Below are 15,801 nucleotides of genomic sequence, written 5' to 3'. Positions count from 1 at the left end.
TCCATTTTTTCTTGACATGCTTTAATGAAAAAGCTCACAATTGACCCCATTACATGGGGAGTCATTTTGTGTCTTCTTCAGAGGAGGATTGCTGGAATTTTTGTTATCTTTTTTTCCTATACAGTTGGTCAAGCAGGTTGTCAAATAGGTAATGCATGCTGGGAACTATACTCCCTGGAGCACGGCATCAAGGCAGATGGTCATTTGGAGGATGGCCTATCAAAACCCAAGGGAGGTGAAGAGGGCTTTTCTACATTCTTCCATGAAACCGGGTACGGTAAGTTCGTCCCAAGAGCAATTTACGTGGATTTAGAGCCCAACGTTATTGACGAAGTGCGTACGGGACGTTTCAAGGATCTTTTCCACCCAGAACAATTGATTAATGGCAAAGAAGATGCCGCCAACAACTACGCAAGAGGCCATTATACAGTGGGTAGAGAGATAGTGGATGAGGTCGAGGAAAGAATCAGAAAGATGGCCGATCAATGTGACGGATTACAAGGGTTCTTATTCACCCATTCCCTTGGTGGTGGAACTGGTTCCGGTTTGGGTTCGCTATTATTAGAAAATTTGTCGTATGAATACGGAAAGAAATCCAAATTGGAGTTTGCTGTTTACCCTGCACCTCAATTGTCCACCTCTGTCGTGGAACCTTACAACACTGTTTTAACTACGCATACCACCCTGGAACACGCAGACTGTACATTTATGGTTGATAACGAAGCCATTTATGATATATGCACGAGGAATTTGGGGATTTCCAGACCGAGCTTCAGTAACCTGAACGGGTTGATTGCTCAAGTGGTATCATCTGTTACAGCATCATTGAGATTCGACGGTTCATTAAACGTGGACTTGAACGAATTCCAAACCAACTTGGTACCATATCCAAGAATTCATTTTCCTTTGGTTTCGTATGCTCCTATCTTGTCCAAGAAGAGGGCCACCCACGAGTCCAACTCCGTGTCAGAAATTACAAACGCATGTTTTGAACCGGGCAATCAGATGGTCAAGTGTGACCCAACAAAGGGCAAGTACATGGCTAACTGTCTGTTATACAGAGGTGACGTGGTGACCAGAGATGTCCAAAGAGCCGTCGAACAGGTAAAGAACAAGAAAACCGTACAAATGGTGGACTGGTGCCCAACAGGTTTCAAGATTGGTATCTGCTACGAGCCACCAAGTGTGATACCAAGTTCCGAGTTGGCCAATGTGGATAGAGCTGTTTGTATGTTATCCAACACCACTGCCATCGCAGATGCCTGGAAGAGAATCGATCAGAAATTCGACCTGATGTATGCAAAGCGTGCTTTCGTCCACTGGTATGTTGGTGAAGGTATGGAAGAAGGTGAGTTCACCGAAGCGAGAGAAGATTTGGCGGCCTTAGAAAGAGACTATATCGAGGTGGGCGCCGATTCCTATGCTGAAGAGTTCTAATAATGTGCTCTTTTCCTCCATTTTATTTCCCAGCTACTGCTCATAGATTTAAATTTACACAACATCCATATAAATATATATATATATATATATATTTATACAAATGAAGATACCTCTAATTAAACAATTTTTCGCTTTCCCACTGATGAACGCTTAGAACAATAGCTTATTAAGTTGGTTTTCCCCTATGTTCCGCGGAATATTGAAAAATTCGAAAATATTCCAAGACAAAAATATTCATAAAAAACAAAGAGTTTTGAGCTCATCTCGTTGCCACCCAAACTTATCACCAAAATAAAGCACTCCAAGAACTGTGTGAAGAAAATGTCACAAGAAGACATAGAAGGAACTAACATTCTGGACGAACCTGTTCACGGGATCTATATCCCGGCCGCGCTATTTGTTGTTGGTGTTGCCATCACCACGTATATGTCTGGTGAATTGAAAATCCTGTGGAGTTTACCCATCCTCTTCATGATCATCTTCGTCAGAGCATACTCTGCCTACAAAAGAAGAAGGTCACTGTATCCAGATAAGTGGACTTCATTAGAATTGGAAGATCAAACCATAATTTCCAAGAATACCGCCCTGTATCGTTTTAAGTTGAAGACAAGACTGGAAAGCTTGGAGATTCCCGCTGGCCATCATGTTGCTGTACGCGTTCCAATTGACGGCAAACAAGAAGTCAGATACTATAATCCGATCAGTTCTAGATTGGAAAGTGGATACTTGGATTTGGTGGTAAAAGCATACGTTGATGGTAAAGTCTCCAAATATTTCGCTGGCTTAAATTCTGGTGACACCGTGGATTTCAAGGGGCCAATAGGCACTTTGAACTACGAACCAAATTCCTCCAAGCATTTAGGTATCGTAGCCGGTGGTTCTGGTATCACGCCAGTCCTACAGATCTTGAATGAAGTCATCACCGTTCCTGAAGATTTGACGAAAGTCTCCCTGTTATATGCCAATGAGACCGAAAATGATATTCTGTTGAAGGACGAACTGGACGAGATGGCCGAAAAATACCCACATTTCCAAGTTCATTACGTACTTCACTACCCATCTGAGAGATGGGCCGGAGATGTCGGCTACATCACCAAGGACCAGATGAGCAGGTACTTGCCGGAATATTCGGAGGACAACAGGCTCCTGATCTGTGGACCTGATGGAATGAACAACTTAGCTCTTCAATATGCTAAGGAACTAGGCTGGAAGGTCAATTCAACGACAAGTTCTGGTGACGATCAAGTCTTCGTCTTTTAACGGAATAAACTTCGTATATACAATAGAAAATTTTTCCATACTATATTACATAATACTATAGAATAATGATGTCCACAATCTCCATGGCTGCGATATCGTGTCGAAAATAAACCGGGCTGTTAATTATACGAGTGTGTTGAAAGTAGGCTCCATTCGGCCTCATCGGGCGGAGCTGTTTGGGTGCCTCGCCAATTTTCGTAACCAGATTACTATAAAAGGTGCAGCATGAAACCCTCAACTAAATTGTTGGTGCGGTATTAAGGGAATGCTTAGACAGCAAAAGCAACAACAATTACACAACACAAACTTGCAAATGACTGAACTAAAAAAACAAAAGACCGCTGAACAAAAAGCCAGACCTCAAAATGTCGGTATCAAAGGTATCCAAATCTACATCCCAACTCAATGTGTTAACCAATCTGAGCTAGAGAAATTTGACGGTGTTTCTCAAGGTAAATACACAATTGGTCTAGGCCAAACCAACATGTCTTTTGTCAATGACAGAGAAGATATCTACTCGATGTCCCTAACTGTCTTGTCTAAGTTGATCAAGAGTTACAACATCGACACCAACAAGATTGGTAGATTAGAAGTCGGTACTGAAACTTTAATTGACAAATCCAAGTCTGTCAAGTCTGTCTTGATGCAATTGTTTGGCGAAAACACTGACGTCGAAGGTATTGACACGCTTAATGCCTGTTATGGTGGTACCAATGCATTGTTCAATTCTTTGAACTGGATCGAATCTAATGCTTGGGATGGTAGAGACGCCATTGTTGTTTGCGGTGATATTGCCATTTACGATAAGGGTGCCGCAAGACCAACCGGTGGTGCTGGTACTGTTGCTATGTGGATCGGTCCCGATGCTCCAATTGTATTTGACTCTGTTAGAGCTTCTTACATGGAACACGCCTATGATTTCTACAAGCCAGATTTCACCAGCGAATATCCTTACGTGGATGGTCATTTTTCATTAACTTGTTACGTCAAGGCTCTTGATCAAGTTTACAAGAGTTACTCCAAGAAGGCTATTTCTAAAGGGTTGGTTAGCGATCCCGCTGGTTCGGATGCTTTGAACGTTTTGAAATATTTCGACTACAACGTTTTCCATGTACCAACCTGTAAATTGGTCACAAAATCATACGGTAGATTACTGTATAACGATTTCAGAGCTAATCCCCAATTATTCCCAGAAGTTGACTCTGGATTAGCTACTCGCGATTATGATGAATCATTAACCGACAAGAACATTGAAAAAACCTTTGTCAATGTTGCTAAGCCATTCCACAAGGAGAGAGTCGCCCAATCATTGATTGTTCCAACAAACACAGGTAACATGTACACCGCATCTGTTTATGCTGCCTTTGCATCTCTATTAAACTATGTTGGATCTGACGACTTACAAGGTAAGCGTGTCGGTTTATTTTCTTACGGTTCCGGTTTAGCTGCATCTCTATATTCCTGCAAAATTGTTGGTGACGTCCAACATATTATTAAGGAATTAGACATTACTAACAAATTGGCCAAGAGAATAACTGAAACTCCAAAGAATTACGAAGCTGCCATCGAATTGAGAGAAAACGCTCATTTGAAGAAGGATTTCAAGCCCCAAGGTTCCATTGAACATTTGCAAAGTGGTGTTTACTACTTGACCAACATCGATGACAAATTCAGAAGATCTTACGATATTAAAAAATGATCTTCTCCCATCGATTGCATCTTGCTGAACCCCTTCATATATGCTTTATTTTTTTGGCGGCCTGCTTTTTTAGCTCTCATTTAATAGAGTAGTTTTTTAATCTATACACTAAGAAAACTCTTTATTTAATAACAATGATATATATATTTTCTTATAAAATTTTATATCTATATTTATAACACAATAAATCTAATCTTAACTTTTTCTCTAAAGTTTGAGCCCAACCGATTTTTTTTTTCTCATTCATAACCCCGACGTATTTTCCATATATTCAGACAATGCTAATGTTAAAGGTGGAACATCTGCCAACTTATGTAGGACCAATGGTCTGATGCGTTGACAAAATGTGGAACCAACTCCATCATCTGTGTCGTTGGATAAAAGGCACAAAAAAGTACATGCCACTTTAGAAACATCTGACAGTACTTGAGGGAATTTTACCTCGGGTATGCTGTTTTGTCTCGCAGGTGTAATTTCCTTAGAGTCGTTCAAAAACTTGGATTTTAACGCCGAAATGGGAACTTGAGATTCTCTTTCACCGTCTGCAATCCCCAAAGCTTTAAATCTTGGTTGAATGCCCTTGATAACAAACCTTTTCTTGCCGGTTACCGGGTCAGTGATTACGATGGCAGCAGCGTTGTTGAAAGCATTCGATACATTCTTGATGAATTCCACGGCAGGTAACAGTTTACGCCCGGATTCGCGAACAGGCTGACCAAATTTAGATTCGTAAGACCTCCAAAGTGATATTTGTGTAAATTCTGCTTCTTGTACGGGCTCAAAGCAACATCTCAACCAAGCAGTCGACCTCAAGGGCTCGTTAAGTTTGAAAAGCTGTTGGAACAGATCATCCGATAAATTGGGTGGCTCCTTGGGAGCAGGAGGCTTCAACCTTTTTATCAACTTAATCTTGTGCTTTTGCAAAAGATTGTAATCTGGTGTGGCGATATTATATGATAATAAATTAGGCAGCGTGGCCTCCAGTATCAAAGAGCATTCCTTGCTCTTGAATAACTCTATAATTCTTTGAGAACCGGGCAAAATGTATTGATAGAGGAAATCCAGAGAAGCAATAATCAGCTCACTGTCACATTCTACTAGTAAAAAGGAAACGATCAACGAAAGAGTCTTATGGTCCAAATTGTCCGCTGCACTTTCCTCATTAGCCTTAGATCTAACCAGTAATCTCGAAAGAGACCTTAATATAGAAATAACCATGTACCTGTCCTTTGTATAGTTCAAGATGGAAACCAGCGTTTGGAAATAATGATCGTCCTTCATCGCCGGTGCAATATAGGAGGAAATCGCTTCCATCAAGTCAAGGGTATAATGGGTCAACTCGTTAAAAAACGTTGCATTTCCTTCGTACAATTGCCACCTGCTATCTCCTGTGGCGACACACTGAAACTTCTTCAAAATAAAAAGAATGAAAGATTTGATTTCCACATCTTTGACCAGTACCTGTACGGAATCAGTATCTTGAGCCAGATTCCTTAGGATTAGCAAGGCATTTAAGCCCATTTGTAAGGAATCCATTGCCTCTGAATCACATATGGAGGATTTGTTAAGACCTTCCACGATACGCTCCAAAGGCAATATAAAAGTCTTGAAAAGTGGCAATAAATCCGGTAATGTCCGTAAACTGATCATATATGGCGCCTTGTTACTATATGTAAGGTATTTTTTTAATGACCACTTAATCTCCTCCGGTATCCCACTCAGCAACGCCATCTCCATCCTCGTCAGATCGTCTACACCTCTGGCCGTTTCCTTGGGCAGCGACTGGAACACATTAAAATTAGCCAGCGAGTAGTGGATAGACTTAGTATTAGCTGCAGGTCCCGTCAAAACTCCATTGGACTGTAACCGAGATACTTTAATAGGATTGGCCACCATCGTCTCGAACATGTTCACTGGCTCGGAGCTCACGACAGGTACCTCGCTCACTGGAGTGCCATTTAGCGGCGTGTTTGAAGCTAAAGAGTTCATCTTCAATATTTTTTTCCACTATTCTACTAGCTTTCTGCCTTCTCTATGACGTCTTTTTCAAAACACGACCTCTTGACACGACTTGTTGTTCTCATTTTTCTCTGATAATATCACTATTTTTCACTTTTTTCATCTTTTCCGCCATTACGTCGGTAAGCAACAGCATTACGCCGGCGTGGCCTTAGAGGGGAAGAATAAGGGATCTTTGGAACTAAAGGAAAATAAGGGAGAGGGAGGAAACAAGGAGGCGGTGAAAGGGGATCGACAGGGTATTTAAAGCCGCCCATAGAGTCGTATTCTTAGCATGATTTGATTAACGGGGTTTAGAAGAGGATCTGCAATAGAAGAAGGAGACAACTACAACAAGAACTGTTAATCAAGAAAAGAAAATGAAGCAATTCAGGTTGGTTAATGCGGTTTCCGCATCATTTGTGCTTATTGGCTTAGTTTTGGCCAATTCAGATTCAATATTTGAGAAGTGGACCCAGGAAGACCTGGCTGATTATTTACGTGATAATAAGAAGAGCTTGGAGAAGTACGCTACAGACTCGATTGAGGATTTGAAGAAGGAGGCATCACAGGTATGGGACAAGCACGCGCAACCCAAACCATGGTGGCAGGTGTGGTCTAGTGACAGCAGTAGCGTGAGTAACAGCGGCCCCGGCTGGTTTGGTAATACTGGGTCTTCGGACCACCCGGTTTCTGACTGGCTATTTGACACCTGGTCCACAGACAGTCTCCGTAACTTTTTGAAGAAGAACGGTGTGGACGTAGATGACGCTAAGACATCCAAGGACTCGCTGGTGAAGACAGCCAAGGAGAATTTCAACAAGATTTCCAAGTCTTTGAAGTCTTCAGGGTACTATCCTTCTAGCTCTTACTTTGACAGCTGGTCAACTGAAGACTTGCAAAACTGGTTGAATGACAATGGTATTGGCTACGACAAGGCAGTTCAAAACAAGAACGAGCTGGTTCAGAAAGTCAAGGAAAACATCTATCAAACTTCAGAGAAGGCAGAACAGCAGCGCTTGGGCTTGCTAGAAAGTCTGGATTTGGCTCACCAACAAATATTGGACACATCGGGACAAATCAAGGATACTGTATTTGACAAGTGGTCTAGTGATCAGTTGACAAATTGGTTGGAGAGCCACAAGGTTAATATCGACAAGAACATGGCCAAGAAACATGACTATTTGGTAAGAATGGCCAAAGAAAATTCTGCCAATTTGAAAGATGATATCTACTGGTACTTGGACTATATGAAGAGAGAATCTTCTCCATTCTTGACCAAGACCCCGGAATACGTCGGCTCTGTTTGGGACTCCTCTAAAAATTTTCTTACAAACTTATACTCCAAGTTAAGGGGTAAGACTGACAATGTGATCAATGACACCTTTTTGGTTGGCCTAGACTCTTGGCCAAAGGATAAATTGAAAATGTTCTTAGATGCTCGTGGTATCAAGCACTCAATGCTGTCCACTGAAAATCAATTGAGAGAATTAGTCAAAAAATCTAGGAATGAGAAACTTAAAATTTTGCCAAAGGATTATCAAAAATACTTTGACAACAGCAACTGGTCCTTAGATGATATAAAGAATTGGTTTGCCGACAAAAAGGACGACTTTCAAGACTCTCAGACCTACTCCACAATTATGCAGGATTTTGACAAGGTTTCCAAAAACACAAATGATGCTAAAGACCAAATCTCTAAGACCTGGTCAAATACTTTCCAGAGCTGGTCCCAAGAAGATTTACTGCAGTACCTAAAATCGTTCGGTGTTCCGGTCAAGCAGACCTCTACAAAAGATGACTTGATCAACTTGGCCAAGCAAAATACCCAATGGTTGTTTGGCACTGTTAAGGAGCCAGCTTACAAGAGATACTTACACAACGTTAAGAACTGGTCAAAAAGTATACTAGGATTCAACTAATGGTAGGGGCGTCAATGTAATGTACTCTTTTTCTCCCCATGTTTTCTTTTCATCCGTATATTTTACCATAAACTGGACAGGCAAAAAATTGAACAAGCTGCAAAACGAAACAACACGTTGTCATTTCTATATAACTTCGCTTAAGTATTTTGTCTTTATAATGTTACATACTGTGAAATACACCCTTATTTTAAAAAAACACGATCTACAGACTTCTTATTTAGCGTCTGAGCTTGACATTGTTCTCTTCCTGTGAATGTTACCCGACAAATTAAAACAAAAAGGATGAGAATAAAGGCATTGAAAGGAGCACAATTCTAATAAGCAGATCGAGACGGGTGTGAGAAAGAGAACAAAACAGATAAACGCAGATAATCATGTCTAAATACGCTTGGTACACCAGAGTTACAGATACATTACATCGTTTAACGGTGCTGACGTTAGTTGGTGGTACGTTATACATGTCCGGCGGCTTGGCTTACACTTTATACATGAACGGTAAGAAGTACGAACAGCAAGTGACTCAGCAAAAGGCACTAGAAGAAGACAACCAACAGCTGCAAAGCCCCACTGCACCTCCTACAGAATAAACTGCCAGAACGCGGTGTTAAGGAATAAAGAAAAAGTGCTGGATTACATTTTAAGTGTTGGACTACATTCTAAGGGGCCTATCGACGTAGTGTGCTGGTTCCACCTTCTCCTCATTATCATACCAATATTTACGAACCTGTATATAATAATTAACTTAAAAGAAACAACAAAATAAATAACATTGCTGCCAGATTGCCGTAAGTGACACTAACGTATATATCGTTACATGTCTTCCTATTCTTTGCCAAAACAGACAGCCACGAAAGTTTGAGGCTAAGACTGAAACGCTTTCCTTTCAAAATTGTCGTCTATTCGGCATCTAATATTTTGCCTGAAAAGCTCCCTTTGTTTTCTTTTCCTTTCCGTCGTTATGTAGACCTTTTGAATCAGCTTTGTAGAGCGATTGCTGCAAAAATTCACCGCAATGGTATAATCTTATGAGCCATCTTACTGACGTTATCCGCGTAGTGGAAAGAAAATGGTGATAAGAGCTCAAGGATGCAAACCCTCTTGAGCTATGTACGCCATGGAAACGTAAATTATTTATTCTACAATATCCAACAGAATCTCGCCATTGTATCCAAAATGGCGCGACTTTGATAGTTCAGTACCCTTATATAACGCTATCGCTTCTCCTAGCTGAACAAACCATCCAATAACCGTATTTACTGAAAACTAGTTCACACAGTCACATGGTCGCTACTTAAAAAATCTTGAGATCCCTGCTGCACATTGTACCCTATAAGTAAGGATTAACCCAACGAGAATGCATACATACTGGTATTACAAAAGACTAAAGCATTAATCACCTCTATCACGTATGCTTTTGCCCCTTCCTTCTGCGATGAGGATGAAGGGATCTCCTCTGAAACGTATTCTACAATTCAAACAGAATGATTTCTGTTAGCAAGCTTGAGAGACTATTTCTATCTATTGAGTAGAACTCACTTTCCATCTTTTCAATGAATGATAGGACACGCAAGAGAAGTAATAAATATGCTGCGTATCAACGAGAAGCTAGCAGCGTTTTATGGAAGATACACTCTTACGTAAATTGGGGAACTTTGAGACCGATGGTAAGCCAGTAGTACCAGACATAAACGCATCGATACCTATTCTGGTTAAATGCACAAAAGCACGAAATTGAACACCTACCAAGTCCTTTCGCTTTTGTTCTTTGGCTTTTCTTTTAGAAGACCCTGGAAATTTTTCGCATTTTTCCGGCTTTGGACATTAGTAAGAACAAAAAGAAAAGAAGAGAACAAAAAAGAAACGATACGGAGTACGTGTCATAAAAACTTGTTTAATCATCCTTGAACCCAAGTATAAAGAGCTTAAAACGGTTTACCACTTACCTTGATCATATTGTTTCAAGTGTATAAACATCGTACTACATATACCACAGTAACGTGCAGGTAAAACATGAGATTAAGAACTGCCATTGCCACACTGTGCCTCACGGCTTTTACATCTGCAGCTTCAAACAATAGCTACATCGCTGCGGATCAAACGCTAAATGCCTTCAATGACACCCACTTTTGTAAGGTAGATAGGAATGATCATGTCAGTCCTAGTTGTAACGTAACATTCAATGAACTAAATACTATAAATGAAAACATTAGAGATGATCTGTCGGCATTATTAAAATCTGATTTCTTCAAATACTTTCGGCTGGATTTATACAAGCAATGCTCCTTCTGGGACGCCAACGATGGTCTGTGCTTAAACCGCGCTTGCTCTGTTGACGTGGTGGAGGACTGGGATACACTACCTGAGTACTGGCAGCCTGAGATCTTGGGTAGTTTCAATAACGATACAATGAAGGAAGCGGATGATAGCGATGACGAATGTAAGTTCTTAGATCAACTATGTCAAACCAGTAAAAAGCCTGTAGATATTGAAGACACCATCAACTACTGTGATGTAAATGATTTCAACGGGAAGGACGCCGTTCTGATTGATTTAACAGCAAACCCGGAGAGATTTACAGGTTATGGCGGTAAGCAGGCTGGTCAAATCTGGTCTACTATCTACCAAGATAACTGTTTCACGATTGGTGAAACTGGTGAATCGCTGGCCAAAGACGCATTTTATAGACTTGTATCCGGGTTCCATGCCTCTATCGGTACTCATTTATCAAAGGAATACTTGAACACAAAAACTGGTAAATGGGAGCCCAATCTAGATTTATTTATGGCAAGAATTGGGAACTTTCCCGATAGAGTGACAAACATGTATTTCAATTATGCTGTTGTAGCTAAAGCTCTTTGGAAAATTCAGCCATATCTACCGGAATTTTCATTCTGTGATTTAGTCAATAAAGAAATCAAGAACAAAATGGATAACGTTATTTCCCAGCTAGACACAAATATTTTCAACGAAGACTTAGTTTTTGCTAACGACCTAAGTTTGACTTTGAAGGACGAATTCAGATCCCGTTTCAAGAATGTCACGAAAATAATGGATTGTGTGCAATGTGATAGGTGTAGACTGTGGGGTAAAATTCAAACTACTGGTTACGCAACTGCTTTGAAAATTTTGTTCGAAATCAACGATGCTGATGAATTCACCAAACAACACATCGTTGGCAAGTTAACCAAATATGAATTAATTGCGCTATTACAAACTTTTGGTAGATTATCTGAGTCTATCGAATCTGTTAACATGTTCGAAAAAATGTACGGGAAAAGGGTAAACGGTTCTGAAAACAGGTTGAGCTCTTTCTTCCAAAATAACTTCTTCAACATTTTAAAGAAGGCCGGGAAATCTATTCGTTACACCATAGAAAACATCAACTCCACTAAAGAAGAAAAGGAAAAAACTAACGATTCGCAATCACATGCATTCGATGACTTGAAAATGCCCAAACCAAAAAGAGTTCCAAGACCCGCTAATCGGACAGAAAATAAATGGAAGAAGGCTTGGAATACCGAAATCAGCAACGTTTTAGAAGCATTCAGATTTATTTATAGAAGCTATATTGATCTACCCAGGAACATCTGGAAATTATCTTTGATGAGAGCATACAAACTTTGGAATAAATTCATCGGTGTCGCTGATTATGTTAGTGAGGAGATGGAAGAACCAATTTCTTATAAACTGGATATACAATAAGAGTAATACAATTTATTTTGTTTGTATGTATTCAATGTATAAATTTCAAAATATAGAGTTTAAATATCATTCAAATATTCAATAAATATTTTTTTTTAGAATTTCAATCACTAAAACGTTATTTTTGTCAAAATGAAGTAGATACAAAATCAATATAATATAGTCGTCTCTTAAACTTTTTATGTATGAAATCACTCGGCTTTGTTAACCTCGGTGATAAGTTTACCTTTATTAACACCGCTAAATAGGCCCTTCCATATCAATGGAACATTCTTGAACTTATCGCCAGTACCATCTTCAAGGGTGGCAGACTTTAAGAGATTGATCTGACCATACTTAACTAGGGAACTCAATTTATCCAATGCTTTTGGAAAATCATCGATATTATCTGTCACTAGTACTCCTTTAACGACTAATCGCTTGGCCAGGATATAGCTGTATCCCTTAAACACAAATTTGGATGGATCATTGTAGGCACTGATAGCACCACAGGCTATCAACATAGCCCTTTGCTTTAGAAGCAAAACACCTGCTTCCAACACATCACTGCCGACATTGTCGATAAAGTAATCTACGGTATTCTCACCTCCAGCAGCTTCGATAAGTTTCTGCTTGAAGTCTGGATCTTTATAATCAACGCCGACCACTTTGTCACCAAAGGATTCAACAAAAGCAACCTTTTCTGGACCACCAGCAATAGCAATGACCTTTGAAGCTTTAAAAACGTTCAAGGCTAGCTGAATGCAAACAGTACCGACGGCACCAGCTGCACCAGAAATTAGATAAACTTTGCCATAGTCTTCTTCTCTTTCTTGTAATTGAGCATAGGTAAAGAAGATAAAATAAGCTGTTAAAGAAGTACCACCCAAGACAGATAGGTACCACCATAACCTCCCAACTTTGTTTTTATCAAGCTTTCTCAACCCTTTAACATTTTGTTGTGGAACTATGACATGAGTAGCCCAGCCGGTCATTGCAGAGACATAGTCGCCGGGAGAGAAAGCTTTGTTTCTAGAAGCCAAGACCTTACCAATCCCTCTTGCGGGAATAATTTCACCAGGCTGAACACCTTTGGCATAATTTTTGTCCAGTGTTGAAATCCAAAATTTCTGAGCAGGATCGTTGGATAAATAATTTGTTTCCAGTAGCAATTCACCGTCCTTTAATTGTTCTGAAGAGAGTTCTTTTTCAACGAGCTCGAAAGTGCATGCAGGATCGCCAAAATCAAAATTGAATGGCTCACCAGGAGTTGGTAGATTTTTCAAAACCCATTGTTTAGCCAATACCATATCGTTATGCGCTCTTTTCTATTGTTAGTTTTATCCCTTGAATTATTCTTTCAAGTTCCTCTTAATGAACGATGTGGAGCCATAACAAAAGGTCGAGTAGGCAACCCTTCACTTTTGTATCCTTTCATTTAGAAAATACTCCCTAGATGTCGAGTTTTAAAGAGGAAAGGGTGAAAATGGAAATAGGATCCGTCATTACGTAATGAGCGCCAAGATTATTATTAAGCGAAAGAAGATAGAACTATGAAAAGCGAAAACATTTGATGTCTCCGAACTAAAAAGCGAATTCATAATCACCGCTGTGTTAAAAGTGGAGACACTGAATGTTTTCTCATGATGAGCATACCAAAATAATAGCTAGGACCGCCTGATTGATGCAAAACCGAAATATCAACCATGTTAACCTAATAAAAACAAAATTCTGACAACACCCGATATGAAAACTGGAGGCCTTCAAACATCAGTCTCTTCTTGCATTTTATGATATTGTTAACATAATAAAGTGTGATCCAAAATACAAGACTTGCAGACAAAATTTCGGTAAGAAGTGCGTCTCCACAACCATCAAAAGTCGAACTGCTAGTCCAATTGAAGTGGTTGAAAAAAAAAAAAGGTAGAACAGTAGATAAAAGGGAAGCTACGATATTCTTTATTTATGCTGGCTGTCCATGCCTCCTGGGCATGAATGCAAATATAACTAGCTTAGTTGGGAAATAATTCCCAAAACTTCTTTCCAGAACTGATAATAGTACTATTTTGGTCAAAGTTATTGGACGAAGTTGTTATATTAGGGGTGGCATAAAAAATCTGAATAACTGAGGCGTATCAAATCAGTACAGGAACTATTCAACAATAAAAGAAAACATGTATAGTAAGGAACGTCATTTATTCCTGCATACCATAATTCGAGAGTACTACTTGAATCGCTTACAAAATTATAAGTGTAAACATCTAAATTTGAATTACGTTTCCCTGCTGCGTATCTTAAAGTGATAATCTTGGAGGTCACTTTTCCTTATATTAAGTTCAGGAGGTATGAGAAGATCTGAAAGTTTCCGTATGATGACAATGGTACTGAGTACTATCGAGATAAGTGGCAGTAGCAACATAGTCTTAAGGACGCAATTTGTATGAGGAAACCGCTTACACTTAGTGTATTTATTAAACTTTAAGGATCCTTTCAAGCGCTCCACAGAAAGCAAGAAGGCCAAAAAGTTAAGAAATACATTGTATCCGCTCACTCGAATGCGCAGATAAGGTTTCTGTTCCATTTAAGATAATATGATGACCATTTCTGATTCAAAACATCTGTAAGTACAGGAACAAAGTTTTCTAGTCATAATAATGGAAAAACTACCCTCACAAAGCGGCTTTGCTCTGACAGCTTCTGACATCTTTATATAATAACTTCAAAAATTATTCTACAGAAAAGTGCGGTTTTACCCTTTCTAGGCGATGATAGAGGCTAGCTGTAGAACAGCAAAGTATGGTATAGTTTAGTGAGAAGGAGAAGGAGAAAGAATGACAAGATGGATAGCCTCCGCCGTATATATATATATATATCCATACATAACTGATATAGAACCACCTTCATTACTCACCAGACTTTTTTCCGATGGTTTGCAAAGTGCATGGTAAGAAAACCGCATTAAATATTCAGGTAAGTATTCCAACAAATCGCATTTATGTATAGTTTCAATTTGCTTGCTTGGTCGGGTTCTGGACAGATCTTTAGTACTCATTAAATAGTTCCCAACTTGGAGTACCTCGAACTTGATTTAACAGAGCACTAATTCGACATTGTATATTGTGAAACAAAGTCATCAAATTGTCTGTTCATAAGATTTTCAAATCTTTTACAGTTTTAACAGAAGATATGTTGCTTTACTTCATATATTACGAAAAAACACCAGAAATGAAGAGATTGTTTTCATATGATAAAAATGTGTTCAAAAAGTGTAGTCACTACACCAATGAACTTGTGGACGACGGTATTATCTTGCATCAATGCTCAAACCCTAAGCAGTAACCCAACTTTCAGTTTCGTACTCACCATAGTAGTTCTGCTCTACAACTTTACATTCAATATAAAGGACATCAATAACTCTTAAAACAGAGCTGGGCATAACTCCAGCAAACGCTCTCAAATAGTTTTTACCTCGATAAATCTATATATTGATTTTCTTTGAGGGGCATATCTATACTATGATGTTTTCTAGTAGGTTATTACATAAAAGGTGGATTGATGACTGAAACAACGGTATACTATCGCAGATAGCATTCGTTAATAGTGGGAACTGTGCCACCAACATATGGTTTATGTTTTCACTTTATTAACGTTATATGTCATTAAATCGGTTGAATGTTAGTAGCAGAGGCACTTGGAAGGCCTCTGTTGCTAATTTCTAGGAGTTATTAACACTTCTCATAAATTAGTAATCTGGTCCGGAGCATCAATAACATAATACGTGCTATGTCTAATTGATTG

The 15,801-nt window shown here is 39.4% G+C and overlaps 8 protein-coding genes across 8 annotated transcripts; 6 read left to right on the top strand and 2 right to left on the bottom strand.

Moving 5' to 3' along the window:
- Positions 1-24: 24 nt before the first annotated feature.
- On the top strand, positions 25-1,437 carry TUB3 (alpha-tubulin TUB3; the record flags this gene model as incomplete). Its single annotated transcript, XM_033912306.1, has 1 exon — positions 25-1,437. The coding sequence occupies one exon, from the start codon at positions 25-27 to the stop codon at positions 1,435-1,437; it is 1,413 nt and encodes a 470-aa protein (XP_033768197.1).
- A 324-nt stretch (positions 1,438-1,761) lies between these two features.
- PGA3 (cytochrome-b5 reductase) lies at positions 1,762-2,700 on the top strand (the record flags this gene model as incomplete). The annotated part of the gene is made up of 1 exon (XM_033912305.1): positions 1,762-2,700. The coding sequence occupies one exon, from the start codon at positions 1,762-1,764 to the stop codon at positions 2,698-2,700; it is 939 nt and encodes a 312-aa protein (XP_033768196.1).
- Positions 2,701-2,965: 265 nt separating this feature from the next.
- ERG13 (hydroxymethylglutaryl-CoA synthase) lies at positions 2,966-4,399 on the top strand (the record flags this gene model as incomplete). The annotated part of the gene is made up of 1 exon (XM_033912304.1): positions 2,966-4,399. One exon carries the CDS (start codon positions 2,966-2,968, stop codon positions 4,397-4,399), a length of 1,434 nt encoding a protein of 477 aa, XP_033768195.1.
- Positions 4,400-4,642: 243 nt separating this feature from the next.
- Positions 4,643-6,388, bottom strand: RSC9 (Rsc9p; the record flags this gene model as incomplete). Its single annotated transcript, XM_033912303.1, has 1 exon — positions 4,643-6,388. One exon carries the CDS (start codon positions 6,386-6,388, stop codon positions 4,643-4,645), a length of 1,746 nt encoding a protein of 581 aa, XP_033768194.1.
- A 389-nt stretch (positions 6,389-6,777) lies between these two features.
- On the top strand, positions 6,778-8,319 carry MSC1 (double-strand break repair enhancer MSC1; the record flags this gene model as incomplete). Its single annotated transcript, XM_033912302.1, has 1 exon — positions 6,778-8,319. One exon carries the CDS (start codon positions 6,778-6,780, stop codon positions 8,317-8,319), a length of 1,542 nt encoding a protein of 513 aa, XP_033768193.1.
- Positions 8,320-8,696: 377 nt separating this feature from the next.
- On the top strand, positions 8,697-8,909 carry COX14 (Cox14p; the record flags this gene model as incomplete). The annotated part of the gene is made up of 1 exon (XM_033912301.1): positions 8,697-8,909. The coding sequence occupies one exon, from the start codon at positions 8,697-8,699 to the stop codon at positions 8,907-8,909; it is 213 nt and encodes a 70-aa protein (XP_033768192.1).
- Positions 8,910-10,332: 1,423 nt separating this feature from the next.
- On the top strand, positions 10,333-12,024 carry ERO1 (ER oxidoreductin; the record flags this gene model as incomplete). The annotated part of the gene is made up of 1 exon (XM_033912300.1): positions 10,333-12,024. One exon carries the CDS (start codon positions 10,333-10,335, stop codon positions 12,022-12,024), a length of 1,692 nt encoding a protein of 563 aa, XP_033768191.1.
- Positions 12,025-12,215: 191 nt separating this feature from the next.
- Positions 12,216-13,313, bottom strand: SPAR_M00030 (uncharacterized protein; the record flags this gene model as incomplete). Its single annotated transcript, XM_033912299.1, has 1 exon — positions 12,216-13,313. The coding sequence occupies one exon, from the start codon at positions 13,311-13,313 to the stop codon at positions 12,216-12,218; it is 1,098 nt and encodes a 365-aa protein (XP_033768190.1).
- Positions 13,314-15,801: the final 2,488 nt, after the last annotated feature.

This window comes from Saccharomyces paradoxus, chromosome XIII (genome assembly GCF_002079055.1).
Source record: "Saccharomyces paradoxus chromosome XIII, complete sequence".
NCBI lineage: Eukaryota > Fungi > Ascomycota > Saccharomycetes > Saccharomycetales > Saccharomycetaceae > Saccharomyces > Saccharomyces paradoxus.
Note: the sequence above shows the minus strand (reverse complement) of the source record. Positions and strands in the feature narration are given on the sequence as shown.